Raw genomic sequence first — 15,225 nt, forward strand, 5'->3', positions numbered from 1 at the left:
ACTGGGAATTCCAACTGGGATATGTCTTTCTGCCGATTCCCATGATTCAACGGGTTTTCAGACGGGTTTGTCTGGGAGGTATTCCGGTAATCCTGATGGCTCCGAATTGGCCCAGACATGTTTGGTACGCCAACATTCTACAAATGGCGGACGGACTGGGTTGGGCCCTTCCTCGTTGTCCCGACCCGCTATGTCAGGGGCCGTTTTATCATTAAAAATCTCATCGTCTGGCTTTAATGTCGTGGCTGTTGAGGCCGGCATCTGGAGATCCAAGGGTTTCTCGCAAAAGGTTGTGCAAACCTTGATGCGAGCGTGCAAACCTTCTTCAGCACGTATATATCACAGGTTGTGGCGAACTTACATAAGATGGTGTGAACAGCATTCTTCCAGAGCGGACTTTTTCAAATTATCCCGTCTGTTGGCTTTCCTACAGACAGGTTTGGAAGCAGGACTTCGACTGGCTTCTCTGAAAGTTCAGGTATCTCCTCTATCGGTATTTTTTCACAGAAGACTGGCAATTATTCCGGACGTTCGTATTTTTTTCCAGGGAGTGTTACGGGTTCAACCGCATTATGTTCCGCGCATGGCTCCATGGGATTTGAATCTGGTGCTGTAAGTTCTTCAGAAGGCTCCTTTTGATCCTTTACGTTTGATTGATTGGAAACTTTTAACATGAAAAGTTGTCTTTTTGCTGGCCATAGCGTCTGCGCGCAGGGTGTCAGAGTTGGGTGCCTTGTCATACAGAGCCCCATATCTAGTTTTTTATGAAGACAGGGCTATACTAAAGACGGTTCCTTTATTCTGGCCTAAGGTTGTGTCAGGGTTCCACATTAATCAAGATATTGTGGTTCCGGCTTTTAAACGTGGTTCATCTCCATCTGAGTCTTTTCTGCATCCTTGAATGTCGTTACGGCATTGCGAATTTATGTGGATAGAACATCGTCTTCTAGGAAAATGGATTCTCTCTTTAATTTATATGATTCCCAAAAGAGGGGTTGGCCAGCCTCCAAACAAACCATTGCTCAGTGGATCGAGTCCATCATCAAGCAGGCTTATGTGAGCTTGAACAGGCCTGTGGCGGCGAGGATCACTGCTCATTCCACTTGTTCTGTGAGAGCATCTTGGGCCACGCGCCATGGGGCTTCTGCGGCTCAACTGTGTTGGGCGGCCACCTGGTCCTCTGTGCATACCTTCACGAAGTTCTATCAGTTTAATGTGTTTGCGTCAGCCGACACAGGGTTCTTTCGCAATGTTTTGCGGGTCGGGCTATCACAGTGTTCCCTCCCGAGGTTGCTTTGGTATGTCCCCATTGTAGCAGTGTCCCTCAGATGGATTCAGAGAAAGAGATTTAACGTAAATACATAAATCCTCTTTTTTCACTTAAGTTTAAAACAATACACACTACAATGGGTTTCCAATTATTTGAAATCAACTTCACTGGATGTCATCATCATCAACATTTATTTATATAGCACCAGCAAATTCCGTAGCGCTTTACATTTGGGAACAAACATTAATAAAACAATACTGGGTAATACATACAGAGAGGTAAGAGAACCCTGCTCGCAAGCTTACAATCCTAGTCCATTTGTTCTTGGCGCTACATTGGGAAACCCCTTTTTTAACCTTGGCACCAGAAAACTGGTCCTATAAGCACTAAAGTAAGAAATCAGAACTTTTCACACCAACCCCTAGTGGGCCTTTTCGAGTGTAATACTGCAAAATGTATTTGTTAACGTTTGACAATTCATTTAGGGGCTATTTATCAAGCCCTATCAATTCTGCATAGGAGAAGTTAATATTTATCAAGCACTGCGGCAGTAATTTCACTTTTGGGCTGTTTGTTTATCACCAGCTTTGTCATAACTTTTACAGTAAAATAAGATTAATCTTCTCTTTAGCTCCTCGTTCTAATACAGCCTCTGGCGACATGCTACCCAAACACAAAACCCTCTTTACAGGTTCTGTTGCACTAGATACACCTGCCAACACGCCCTTTGGGCAGAGCAGTACAATCCCTTTCGGCGGTGAACCATGCTTCATGCTGTGCCTACGTATTACTTCCACAATCTCGCACAAATGATTTTCTATAAGTAGTTATGTATTAAGTGCCTGATAATCCTGTGATTTACAGGGAATTTTATATACCACTTGTGGAGGATGATTCTAAGACGTCTGAGGGGTAAATTTATCAAGCTTTGTGTTTCCGGCAGGGTTTGAAAAGTGGAGATGTTGCCTATAGCAACCAATCAGATTCTAGCTGTCATTTTGTAGGATGTAATAAATAATTAGAATCTGATTGGTTGCTATAGGCAACATCTCCACTTCTTAAACACTTGCAGCTTGATAAATTGACCCCTGAGTCTGTAATGTATAGCTAGGTAACCAGCAGTTTTGCAGCTGGTGGGGAACTACAAATGCCAGCATGCTCAGCTCCAGGACAGCTGGGGATTCACAGGTTATTTAATGCTGCCTTTAAATAATATTTTCTTTAGAGTTTAGCTGTGGTCAATGAGCAATACCTCCAGGACCACAACTAGTAACTGCACACACTGACATAGCTCTATGTCCCCTGACTCAGGCTGTCACTGCTGGGCCCACAATGCTTTGCGCGGCCGGTCCTCCTCCCAGACTGCCCCACTCGGGAGCGTCGGACCCGGAAGTGTGCGTGCTGCGGGCGGTGCTGTGTTTACTTCCGCCGGAGCCTAAGCCGGGGAGCGGGAGACACCGAGGATGAGCTGAGCCGGAGGGGGTAGTAGACATGGAGTGGCTTATGGGGTAAGCTGTCTGTGGGGCACTATAAGCTGGACAAGAGGGCTGGTGCAGGGGGTAGTATGAAGGGCGAGAGGTGACCTGGGAGGCAGGGGGGTGACATGACAGGTGGTATGGCAGTGCTGCAGGTGGCACGAAGGGCAGTGAGGTAATGTGGGGTAGTATGAAGGGCGAGAGGTGACCTGGGGGACAGGGGGGTGACATGACAGGTGGTATGGCAGTGCTGCAGGTGGCAAGAAGGGCAGTGAGGTAATGTGGGGTAGTATGAAGGGCGAGGGGTGACCTGGGCGGCAGGGGTGACATGACAGGTGGTATGGCAGTGCTGCAGGTGGAACGAAGGGCAGTGGGGGTAATGTGGGGTAATATGAAGGACAAGGGGTAAGAGGGGATCTGCAGGTACAGGAGGGGGGTATAAAGAATCAGTGGCTGGGAGATGATGTCTACAGAAGTTACCATAAAGACCAACTGGTTCAGTGTGATCTGGGGGTGGATGGGGTAACATGAAAAATAAGGGTGCAATGTAATTTAGGTTTCTGGCTAATATAAATGGTGAGTGGGGATCTGAGGGGAAACATGAAGGGCAAAGTAGAAAGGCAAGCTGGGCTTCAGAGTGTAACTTGAATGATAAGGGGCTGAGTTGTTACATTAATGGTATGGGGATAAAGTTGATTTGGGGTAAGGGACTGGTGGTAATGTGAAGGGCGAGAGGTGACCTGGGGGGCACGGGTGACATGACAGGTGGTATGGCAGTGCTGCAGGTGGCACGAAGGGCAGTGGGGTAATATGAAGGACAAGGGGTAAGAGGGGATCTGCAGGTACAGGAGGGGGGCATAAAGGATCAGTGGCTGGGAGATGATGTTGCCTACAGAAGTTAGCATAAAGACCAACTGGTTCAGTGTGATCTGGGGGTGGAGGGGTAACTTGGAGAATAGAAGGTGATGTGGGGGTAACATGAAGAAATTAGGGTGCAATGTAATTTGGGGTTCTGGCTAATATAAGTGGTATTTGAAGAGTTTAAAATAGTGTCAGAACAGTTGAACATGACAAGCTGTTTATTTGTTAAGGCCCATGACCTTTTCAGCTGAGCTATCATTTCAAATATGTGCTGTATCTTGATCCCTGCTATTTTACTGCTGAGGCAGCAAAGGCTTAACTCTTTCACTGGTGAAGTGTCGTACAGTTAAAAATTGCTAGATGGCATTGAGACAGATGGTTTTAGCATCATTGTCAATTGTGTGTGTGTGTGTATATGTATATATATATGTATATATATATATATATATATATATATATATATATATATATATATATAGCTACAAGAAAACTCTTTGTTCCCTTACACCCATTTCTGCTAACATTCTGGCACAGTTTAAGCTTTCAGTCCCACTTGGCATTATTTATTAAAAATGCAGTAAATTGTAATTGCTGATGTCTGAGTACGTTCAAGTGCCATCACTCAGCAAATAAGATACAAAACTCATCTGAGGATATAAGAAGTGCTTGCTGTTTTCAGTTCAGTTGCAGCTGGCTATAAACATGGCAATTTCGTTGGACAATATGAATGATTTAGACTTAATTCCCTTGAATTGCCGCATTTAAGGACTTAATTCCAAGAACAATAAAATCTAATAATATGTATTTCTCGTCGTATGAAAAAACAAGCGTCTGATGAGAGGTGATCCTGGAATGCAGACTGTGTGTGTTAGTTGACTGCTCCATGTGATCCAGTTGTATTTGCCAATCACTATACAACAAAATCTGTCCGGTTTTGCCTTTAATGTTTGTAGCCAAACTGGACACAGACTAGTTTGGTTGGCGACTAGGTCAATCAGTTGGATCTAAACTTGCTTGGCCAGCTTAAGAACCAGTAGGTTGCAATCAAAATAAACTTCTACTTCTCTGGTACTGTAATATATTTTTCAAAAATGTATTCTGTTTTAAAGTAATTTCATTTTATCATAAAGTATATTGTATATAACCCTGGCAGATTGTCAAATACAGCCTATGCTTCATTTCTCTCGTCCATCTTAGATCAAAAAGATGTACTTCTTCGCCAATCTTTTTAAATCAGAGCATTTAAATGAATGAATACTATATATGAGTAACAATAGTACTGGTAGACTTGATGGAGTCTCCTGTTCAAATCCCATTTGACCTTGTGAAAAGTAATTTTGTCTCCCTTCCAAACACCAAAATTGCATTGCAAGCTTGGTTTGACTTGGATTCTGTGTACAACAGTGTAAAATTGTATGTGCTTCTTAAAAATAGCTTTATTTTTTTTATCTTCAGGTCCATCCAATACTAACCTAGTTTATGGCATGCCTTTGTCCAAGTACGCATATAACTGTTTGTTTAGTTGCTTGCGTGCACTTTTAAAGTTTTGCCAGTAGAAAGCCAGTCTATAGCTTTGCAGGGCATGTTGGGACTTGTAGTTTCACAACACCTGGAGAGCCACAGGTTGACCAGCCCTGATGTAGAGGGACTAGAAAAGAAACAGAGATAAAGGTCTCATTTAGAAATCTGTGTTCTTTTTACTTGTTAATTATTTCACGATATAACATAATTGGTTAGGCTGTGGTTGTAGGAAAGCTTTCTTTGTCTACTACTTGGTGAATATTGTTCAGAAGCAAAATCTGTTTACATTGTGCAGAGTCAGTGTTGAAACTCCACTACCGGTGTTCATAATCCAGTTATAAGATTTGACCAATATATAAAACCCAGGTTTAAAAGTGGAACATTTGTGACCATATCCTATTGTATAATCTCTTCTGTTTTTGTGACATACTCTTAGCGTTCTATGTGTTTCATAATATCTATAATTTGAACAATTGCATATATAGTGAAGCAGAACCATTGATTGGAAATAATTGACAGACCATTTAAATTTATTCAAGAACAGTAAAACCCAAAATGTATGTCATGTTCAGCCTTAGGCCACATCCACACTGGTGTTTTTATTGGTTTGAAAAATATCACTGTAGGCATTCCCCGATGCGTTTAGTCACAGCAAACGCAAAAGTATAACAAAGTAGTGTTCTCGAAAAATGCTACTGGCTGGTGACACAAGAAAAATTCCAGTGGGTATGGTAATAGTAGAGACAATGCATAGAAAAAACACCAGTGGGTAATGCGATACTTGTTTCGTCCACAAAGAAAAGTAGACATTGCACACAGTGAATGGTTTGTGGAAATAATTACTGATACATTAGTGTATGGGACAGTAAAGCTAAATGTATCAAAATAAGAGTACAACTTTAAGCAGATTTAACTGCAGCAAGCTTTGGTTACTAGGAACATATCGTGGCTTCATAACTCTTCCATCAGATGGACCTTGTTCTATTTAGAAAGTGATGTCATAGAGCATCTATGGAGTTCTTGCTTTGGGTTATATTTAGAAAGTTATACTAACTGTTATAGTGCCCCTAGACTGGGGTCTTTAATGACTGCTTTCTCTACGAAGGCCCCACTTATGGGAGTGTTAGTGTTAGAGCTTATGTAACTGCTTGCTTTCATTTATTCTACTAGAGAGAATATTTAGCCAACTTGTCTAAGTTGTAAAAGTTTTTATTGATATTGCAGAAATACATCATACATGCCTGTATTCAAAATGACAACCACACAACAGCTCAGAAGTTTGTGTAAACCCATTTAATAAGCAAAACTTAATTTCTTGTTTTTTTTAAAACTGTTTTGGTGGCTGTCCACTTACGTTTTAATTGGCTTTTTGAAGATTCCGGGTCTTTTTTTTCAGGGGTCAGACATGGGTTTAATGATATCTTTTGCAGTCACATGAAAGAGCTCTTTAACTTGTTTAGCAATCACAAAGTGAACTCCAGGTTTATAAATGAGTGTAAGAAACATGTGAATAGGTTATTTAAAGGGATAAGCACACCTATTTTTTTTGTAAGTCTTTGGAATGGCAACTACTGAAATTCTAATTTTACAGGGGCGTGTGTTGAAAAAAAACCCACATCCTTAATTATAATGCTTTGCCAAATGCAAACTTGTCATAATGTTGGAATGTTGACCCATTATAACTAATGCATATTAAGTACAATTTTGTTGTTTTTTTTCTTATGCACAGGTTACTACAATGTGTTTAAGGGCTCAACGACTGCAATCTCAGGCCACCAGTTTCTACCTCTGATTCATACATAGTCCCAGTGCCCCCCAAATCCACAGTGACACTCCATTTTAATACTAGTAGTGCCAAGGCAGATATTAGAAGTATGGCTCAGTGAAGAGCTGAGTGCTAGTATGATTTGCCTAAACAAAGTTAAAAGGAAATAAATTGTATTACTATGTACTGTATGCACATTATGTTTCCTGTGACTGGAAACCTTTGTATTGCTATTACCATTGTAGAGGTGTAACTTTTCTTGTTCTATGAACTGTATATAATCATCAGGCTTTTTTGTTTCTGTACGTATAGATAACTGCCTGGTACCAATTCTTGTTCTCCTATTGGATGTAATTCTCAGACTCTCGCTATCAGGGATGGACAAATCCAATAGATAGTGTACCATCTGTATAGGAAAGGGCTGATAGAGCATATGCCCAACCCTGTCCCTCTTTTCTCTACACCCCTAATAATTTGTCAGGTGCCAGGAAGACGGGAGGAAATTTATATGCAGCTCCAACATCGTCATGCAGCGGGCAGTAGCAACCAAGCATGTTGTGAGCAGGCACTGCCTGATATCCTTAAACCTGTGCATGGGTGAGCTTAGTGGGGAAGCGGGGCCCAAACTATATTCCTGCACAGGGAATATAGTTATACACCTGCTCTACATCTTCCACGGTGTCTTTGGATTGGTTGTCCAATAGATAGTGTATCACTCCTCAGAACATGCAACGTTGTAAATTCGCACATTTGAATAGACCTCATTACAGTATATAGTACATTGGTCGTAAAGGTTAATGAAAAACTTCAGGTCACCATCTTATATTTATCTGCAAACACTATTTGTGTTTTAATGCAATAGTAGTTCACAGAGCCGAAAGTTATATCTTTAAGCCCCAAATGTCTCAAACCCCTTTCTCATAATTACATGCAAGGAGTCAGGAATATTTCTTTAGTGTACAGCAGTGTTATCAACAGAAAAAAAATTGCCAGCTGGGTGGCATTAAGAAATATCTGGGTGGGGGCAGTGTAATACTTTCCAATAATATTGAAAAATGTTGGAAGTTATTGCCCACACTTGCAAGGACTGGTCAGACTTGTGGTCAGTGGTTTAACACTAGAAATGCTCACTGACCCCCGTGAACTGGTTTTGGATCTGGATTAGCTTCGTGTTTTGGTTTTGGCAAAACCGCCCTCCTGTGTTTTGGTTTTGGCTTTTTTAGGAAAAATCCTAAAATATGCTAAAATCACATATTTTTGCTCTTTTTTTTTTTTTTGTTCCTACATTATTATTAACCTCAATAACACTAATTTCAAGTCATTTGCAGCCAATTTTAACCACCTCACAGATCACAATATTATTTACATACACTTTTGGACAAATACTGCAGCGACCTGGCTGGATGGTAAGCGACAGAGCAATGACACACACACACACGGCAGTTCCTAGCACATCTAGGACACATTGGCACACAGAAGTGGCAGAAAAAAAAAATGGCGGTCCGCCCCCCCCGTTATGTTGGATCTTAAAAAGGAATTCAAAATTCCCGAGATCCGACGACGTAACGATGATGTATTGCCTCGATTGCAATTCTGAGGGCGCGCGAAAGTACAGAGGAACCGAGCCTGAGCATCTCTTTTTAACACACACTGCTGGCTGTAGTGCTCACATAGTGTCTGTTCTAATTGGAGAAACAATGGTTTGTTCTATTATAATAGGACTCTGTTGGTCTCCAAGAGCCAGATGGCCAGTAAAAACAGCTGGGTAGAGCACTAGGTGTTGGGGAGAAGACTGGTATACAGGCCATTGTAATTACTGTGTGGGGCAAAGGCTTGTATGTAATGGCCTTTTTTGGAAGTGAGGGGGGCACAGCCTTGTGTGTCATGTTGTATATTTTATTTGGATGCAGTATACCTTATCATTTTTCAAGTATTCTTTTGGTGGTCATTGAACGTATCAATACAGTTAACATTCTAATGTGCATAACGCAATCTGTAAAGATGTTAGTTACAATATTGCTGGCACGTAACTTTTTGCCCTGGCTTCTTACTTTTGGATAATTTCCAGACTTGTGGTGAAGGCCTGTTATCATTGCCCTCATTCCCCTGTATTTCACCGATGTCTATGGTCCATACACGGCACCTAGAAGGAGGATTTTGATCCCGGTGCTTTGTGCACATTGGCTTTTTCACACAATAAGGAAACCAATAAAGCAAAACTAATGGACTGTTTGCACTCCAGTCATACCTCACTCATTTCTGCCAGATTCTGTCATCTACCCATTGTTATCTCCACAGGCTGATGCAAAGGGAGACTATATGAGCCTCTTTTGGTTTTGTGTGATCTGGAGATGTAGGAGTGAAGTAAGAGGTGATGTTTGTAGCTTTATTGTTCATGTACAGTGACCCTGCCAATAACAAACTTCGCGCAAGGATCGATAACCCACAAAATTACCATTGCTTAGTTGTGTGTAGTACAAAGGAATGTATATGCTAAACAGTGTTTAGATTCTTATTGTGCACAGGATATGAGTGAACTCAGGCAGTTGTCTACTACCTCTTTGCTTACTCAGTTCTGTATTGGTCCTAACCCATCCTGGCCACTTCCCCAAGTTATTCTTTTGTAAGAGTATTCTAACATTTCAATAAAACTGACAGGAGAGCTCTGTAGGACATAAAGGACCTATGGGGAAGAGAATGAAAAAAATGGCAACTATTGAATAGCGTGTTCCGTTAGCACTATCATAGAAACTAGGTAAAGTCCAATAACAAGGATATGTTTTTACATTTGTTCCTTAATATTTAATTTGAACAAATCCAAAAAGAAAAGAGAATATTGGGTTGGCGTCCCTTTAATACAATCCCTGTCACAAGGACAGCTTGTTAAAGCTGTATAGTTTATTTTAAATGAACATTTCTATGTATTAGTTAGCCATCTTCTGGGCAAGTATAAGTATTCATGCCCAGTATTAGTGCATGGGCAGCGTTACTCTTATGAGTAATGCGGTCAATTGAATTTCCCCTTAACTGTACTAACGACTGAAATAAGTGAGATAAGTAATAATGTGTGCTGGATAGAATAAGTTCATCAAAAAGGGATCATCGGACCAGCACAAAGTTGTGGAAATGAAAGTGAATCTTGCGGGTAGGGAATTATATAATAATAATAATAATATTATTAATATAAAAAATTAAGATATGGAGGGAGAGGCACCTCCCACAGGGGATTGTGTGATGAATCTAAGATCAAAGACGATGGAAAAACATTGGAGTCTGCTAAAAAGCGTGGTCACATAGGAAATGCAATACATTATATATATCACACACCAAAGCTAAACACCTTCATCACACCTAGTCCTGGGCTTCCTTGACACAAGTTCAAACACCGGACAGAGACAGAATCCCAGCAGGTTATTCCAGCCGGATACTTGTTAAGCATGAAAAATAAACATGGACAAAACAATCCAACAAAAGAATCTTTTAGAACTGCGAAGATATCCACACTTTCTAGAAACATAACTTCCTAAAGCACCAAAGTCACGTCTGTGTGTGTGTGTTTGTGTATCCTTGTGGCATGTGTCACTTAGGCAGTACCAATACACCACCATGCAATTGATTAAACACCCTTGAGAATTAATTGAACATTTCAAATACAAGCATGAACATAGAATCACATATATCAAAGTCATGTACATTGATGTGATAGGGAGGTCAAAAAGAAAAGGTAACTTAGAGGTACTGTCACAGTTTGGTGATTGTGTCCCAATCTGTGGATCCACCTCAAACAGTTTAAACAGACAAAGATTAGTGGTGTTTTTATTGAGGCAACATATCATCATTTCTAGTAGTAGTATTTTACTTTAAAATAAGTATACATTCACTTTTCTTTTCCTTTACTGTTCATAACTACTCCCCATTGCTCTTATTTTAGCTGAACATATATTTATTCAAGAATGGACCTGCTGCCTCTGAAGGTGTCCTGTGGTATCTGGCACAAAGCACCAGATCCTTTAAGTTCTGTATTGCAAGGTGGGGCCACCATGGCTCAGACTTGTTTTTCCAACACATCCCACAGATGATCGGATTGAGATCTGGGGAATTTGGAGGCCAAGTCAACATCTACAGTCGTGGCAAAAAGTTTTGAGAATGACACAAATATTATTTTTCACAAAGTCTGCTGCCTCAGTTTTTATGATGGCAATTGGCGTATACTCCAGAATGTCATGAAGAGTGATAAGATGAATTGCAATGAATTTTAAAGTCCCTCTTTGCCATGACATTGAACTTTATCCTAAAAACAACATTTCCACTGCATTTCAGCCCTGCCACAAAAGGACCAGCTGACATCAGGTCAGTGATTCTCTTGTTAACACAGGTGAGAGTGTTGATGAGGACAAGCCTGGAGATCACTCTGTCATGCTGATTGAGTTAGAATAACGGACTGGAAGTTTTAAAAAGGAGGGTGCTTGAAATCATTGTTCTTTCTCTGTTAACCATGGTTATGTGCAAGGAAACATGTGCAGTCCTCATTGCTTTGCACAAAAAGGGCTTCACAGGCAAGGATATTGCTGCTAGTAAGATTGCACCTAAATCAACCATTTATCGGATCATCAAGAACTTCAAGGAGAGAGGTTCAATAGTTGTGAAGAAGGCCTCAGAGGGCAAAAGACCGTCGGCTAAAGTTGATTCAGCTGCTGGATTGGGCACCACCAGTGCAGAGTTTGCTCAAGAATGGCAGCAGGGAGGTGTGAGTGCCTCAGCACGCACAGTGAGGCGAAGACTTTTGGAGGATGGCCTGCTGTCAAGAAGGCCAGAAAATGAAGCAACTTCTGTCTAGGAAAAACATCTGGGACAGACTGATATTCTGCAAAAGGTACAGGGATTGGACTGCAAAGGACTGAGGTAAAGTCTTTTTTTTTTTTTTGAATCCCCTTTCAGATTGTTTGGGGCAACTGGAAAAACACTTCTCTGGAGAAGGAAAGGTGAGCGCTACCTTCAGTCCTGTGTCATGCCAACAGTAAAGTATCCTGAGACCATTCACGTGTGAGGTTGCTTCTCAGCCAAAGGAGTGGGCTCAATTTTGCCTAAGAACACAGCCATGAATAAAGAATGGTACCAAAACATCCTCCAAGAGAAACTTCTCCCAACCGTCCAAAAACAGTTTTGTGACAAACAATGCCTTTTCCAGCATGATGGAGCACCTTTCCACAATTCAAAAGTGATAACTAAGTGGCTCGGGGATCAAAACATCGATATTTTGGGTCCATGGCCAGGAAACTCCCCAGAGCTTAATCCCATTGAGAACTTGTGGTCAATCGTCAAGAGACAGGTGGACAAACAAAAACCCACAAATTCTGACAAACTCCAAGCATTGATTAGGCAAGAATGGGAGGCCATCAGTCAGTATGTGGCCCAGAAGTTAATTGACTGCATGCCAAGGCGAATTGCAGAGGTCTTCAAAAAGAAGGGTCAACACTGCAAATATTGACTCTGCATAAACTTAATGTAATTGTCAATAAAAGCCTTTGACACTTATGAAATGCTTGTAATTTTATTTCAGTATACCATAGCAACATCTGACGAAAAGGTCTAAAAACAATGAAGCAGCAAACTTTGTGGAAACTAGTACTTGTGTTATTCTCAGCTTTTGACCATGACTGTAGAACTCAACCCATTCCAGAACAATTTTTGCAGTGTGGTAGGGCGCATTATCCGGCTGATATGGGCCACTGCCATCAGGGAGTAACGTTGCCATAAAGGTGTGTGCTTGGTCTGCAATGTTTAGGTAGTGGTATATGTCAATGTAACATCCACATGAATGCCAGGACCCAAGGTTTCCCAGCAGAACACTGCCTCTGCCGCCTTGCCATCTTCCTATAGTGCATCCTGGTTGCATCTCTTCCCCAGGTAAATGATGTACATGGACTTGGCCATCCTCATGATATACTAGATAAGGTGATTCATCATAGCAGGCCACCTTCACCGATTGTCCTTCCTATGATCACTTTTTGTAGGTACTAACCACTGTACTGGGTACACTCCACAAGACCTCCTGTTTTGGAGATGACCTGACAGTCATCTAGCCATCACAGTTTTATTAATGGTTTTTCTTTCAGGCCACCTGAATTCCCAAGTTATCTTTTTAATAACCAGTATGACTCATATTTTATGTAACTTGTCATTTTTATCAGCGGAGCAGGTCTTACAAAAAGCCTGTGAAAATTGGGCACAGCCACACTAATAGATAAATACTTAAAACTAACAAAATAACCAACATAGACACTAATCTTATCACATGACTCTCATGCAATAAATGGGAGCCATTGCTACAACCAATTGGAACATAAAAATGTGTCAATTACTCATAGAAGTCTTATTGCAGTTCTTTGCCAAGGTCATTGGCAAAATGTGTATGAGACAACATTGCACATGTGATTACCTATCTCTTTTATTGCAGATGCTAGTACTTTTTACAACTTCCCGGCAATTAGAGCTTGCAAGGACAGCATTGTAGCACACTATACTATTACAGCAATTAGAATTGTGTTCCTAAGTAGGCCAAAAATCTCAGTGACATCATGACCACGATTTCAGACAGGAGATCTTTCAGCTACAATAGCAAGGCAACGGGCGTGGGAGTTTTACTTGGTCGTTGTAATGACCCCCAGCAAATGTGTTTCAGAGGACGGAGAAGCTAAATGTTACTTTATTTCTGTAGGTTGGTACAGGATACTGTCAGGGGAGCTGTAGGCTGGTATAGTGTTCAGCTGGGGGCAGGGGGGGGGGGGGGTACAAGCTTGTACTGAGCAGTGTGCTATTGGGGAGGCATGGTATAATATTGCGGCTTGTTTATTACAACATTGCTGGCTTCTAACCTTTGGCACTAGTTGCTGTGTTTTGGATCAGTTTGTGCAAGTCTACAGTAACAAGGAAAATAGTTATATTTATCACATATCTGCTTGCTTGTGTTTCGTTGTGGGTATTGCCAATACTTTTTTACTAATGTAAACTGTTAAGCAGCCTTGCCCAGGAACTCTGCATTTAAGTCTGGTAGATACACTGGTCAAGAAAGGAGCAGACTACTACTTAATGCAAGGTTACTTCAGAAGGCAACTACTATAGGGCAGTTCCACCATATATGCAATGGAGACCCTGTTCCCGATTGTCACCCCAGCAGGACCCCGAGACACCAGGATGTATTTTGCATAGCTGAGGTCACCTATACCATCTAGAGAGGACCTTGAACTGTATTTTTACTACAAGAGACTAGAGGAACTGGCCAGATCACGCTAAAAACATTTTGGCAAGATCTGGTAGTTTCCTGACCTTCCCAGATTCTGGTCCCAAGATCCTTCATAACTTGGCCATGAATTATACATGTTAGCAGGCTGTAGAAGTTGGAAATTGTATGTCTGGGTTCTTGGAATATGCAGCACAGGTCCAGAAACTGGTCAGGTCCCTCCTCATCCCAGCAAGAATGGTCTTATCTTGTAGATCATGTCTAGCTTGTAGGTATAACCAGAATTCAGAAGGTGGGATATCCAGTCTCTCCTCTGCAGCAGAGAAGGCACATACACTTCCTCCTTCCACTAGCCGAACGCTCCTGACCACCATTCCTTTAGACAATAACATGAATGCACTGATTGTAATGTCAGTGGAAATTGCAGGTTAAAATTTAGGGAGTAAGAGGGGATAGTAGGCAGCTCAGTGGTTAGCACTTCTGCTGTACAGCACTGGGGTCATGAGTTCAATTCCCGACAATGGCCTTATCTGTGTAGAGTGTGTATGTTCTCCCTCTGTTTGCGTGGGTTGGTTTTCTCCCACACTCCAAAAACATACTAGTAGGTTAATTGGCGCACACACACGCTCGCTCGCTCGCTCACTCACTCACACACACACACACACACACACACACACACACACACACACACTCCCTAGTCTCTGTGTGTGTGTGTGTGTGTGTGTGTGAATTTAGACTGTAAGCCCCAATGGGGCAGGGACTGATGTGAGTGTGTTCTCCGTACAGTGATGCGGAATTAGTGGCGCTATATAAATAAAGGATAATAATAGTGGAGAGTATATGAATTTTAACATACTTAATCTAACCCAGTATTGGAGGGTGGAATCAATTGTGGGGTGGGATGAATGGGGGGAGTTTGGGAAGCCACGGGACGATATTAGATGGGATCCTCAAAACATGTCCCTTTATGCAACCCACTGTTTAGAGTCCATTCCTCTGGTCCACTCTAATCTATTAATCCTGCTGTGTATTGAATGATTGTGGACAGTTTAAATATTACATAGAATTGCATATTTTCTGATATATTTATTTG

The 15,225-nt window shown here is 41.5% G+C and overlaps 1 protein-coding gene across 1 annotated transcript in view; it reads left to right on the top strand.

The window, feature by feature from the left end:
• Nucleotides 1-2,641: 2,641 nt before the first annotated feature.
• MOB2 (MOB kinase activator 2) overlaps nucleotides 2,642-15,225 on the top strand; it is a 35,458-nt gene continuing 22,874 nt past the window's right edge. The window contains exon 1 of the mRNA XM_075187908.1: nucleotides 2,642-2,778. Coding sequence (XP_075044009.1) covers nucleotides 2,762-2,778 — 17 coding nt within the window. The 5' untranslated portion in view covers nucleotides 2,642-2,761. The remainder of the gene's footprint in view (nucleotides 2,779-15,225) is intronic.

Source organism: Mixophyes fleayi, chromosome 10, assembly GCF_038048845.1.
Source record: "Mixophyes fleayi isolate aMixFle1 chromosome 10, aMixFle1.hap1, whole genome shotgun sequence".
In the NCBI taxonomy this organism is placed as follows: domain Eukaryota; kingdom Metazoa; phylum Chordata; class Amphibia; order Anura; family Limnodynastidae; genus Mixophyes; species Mixophyes fleayi.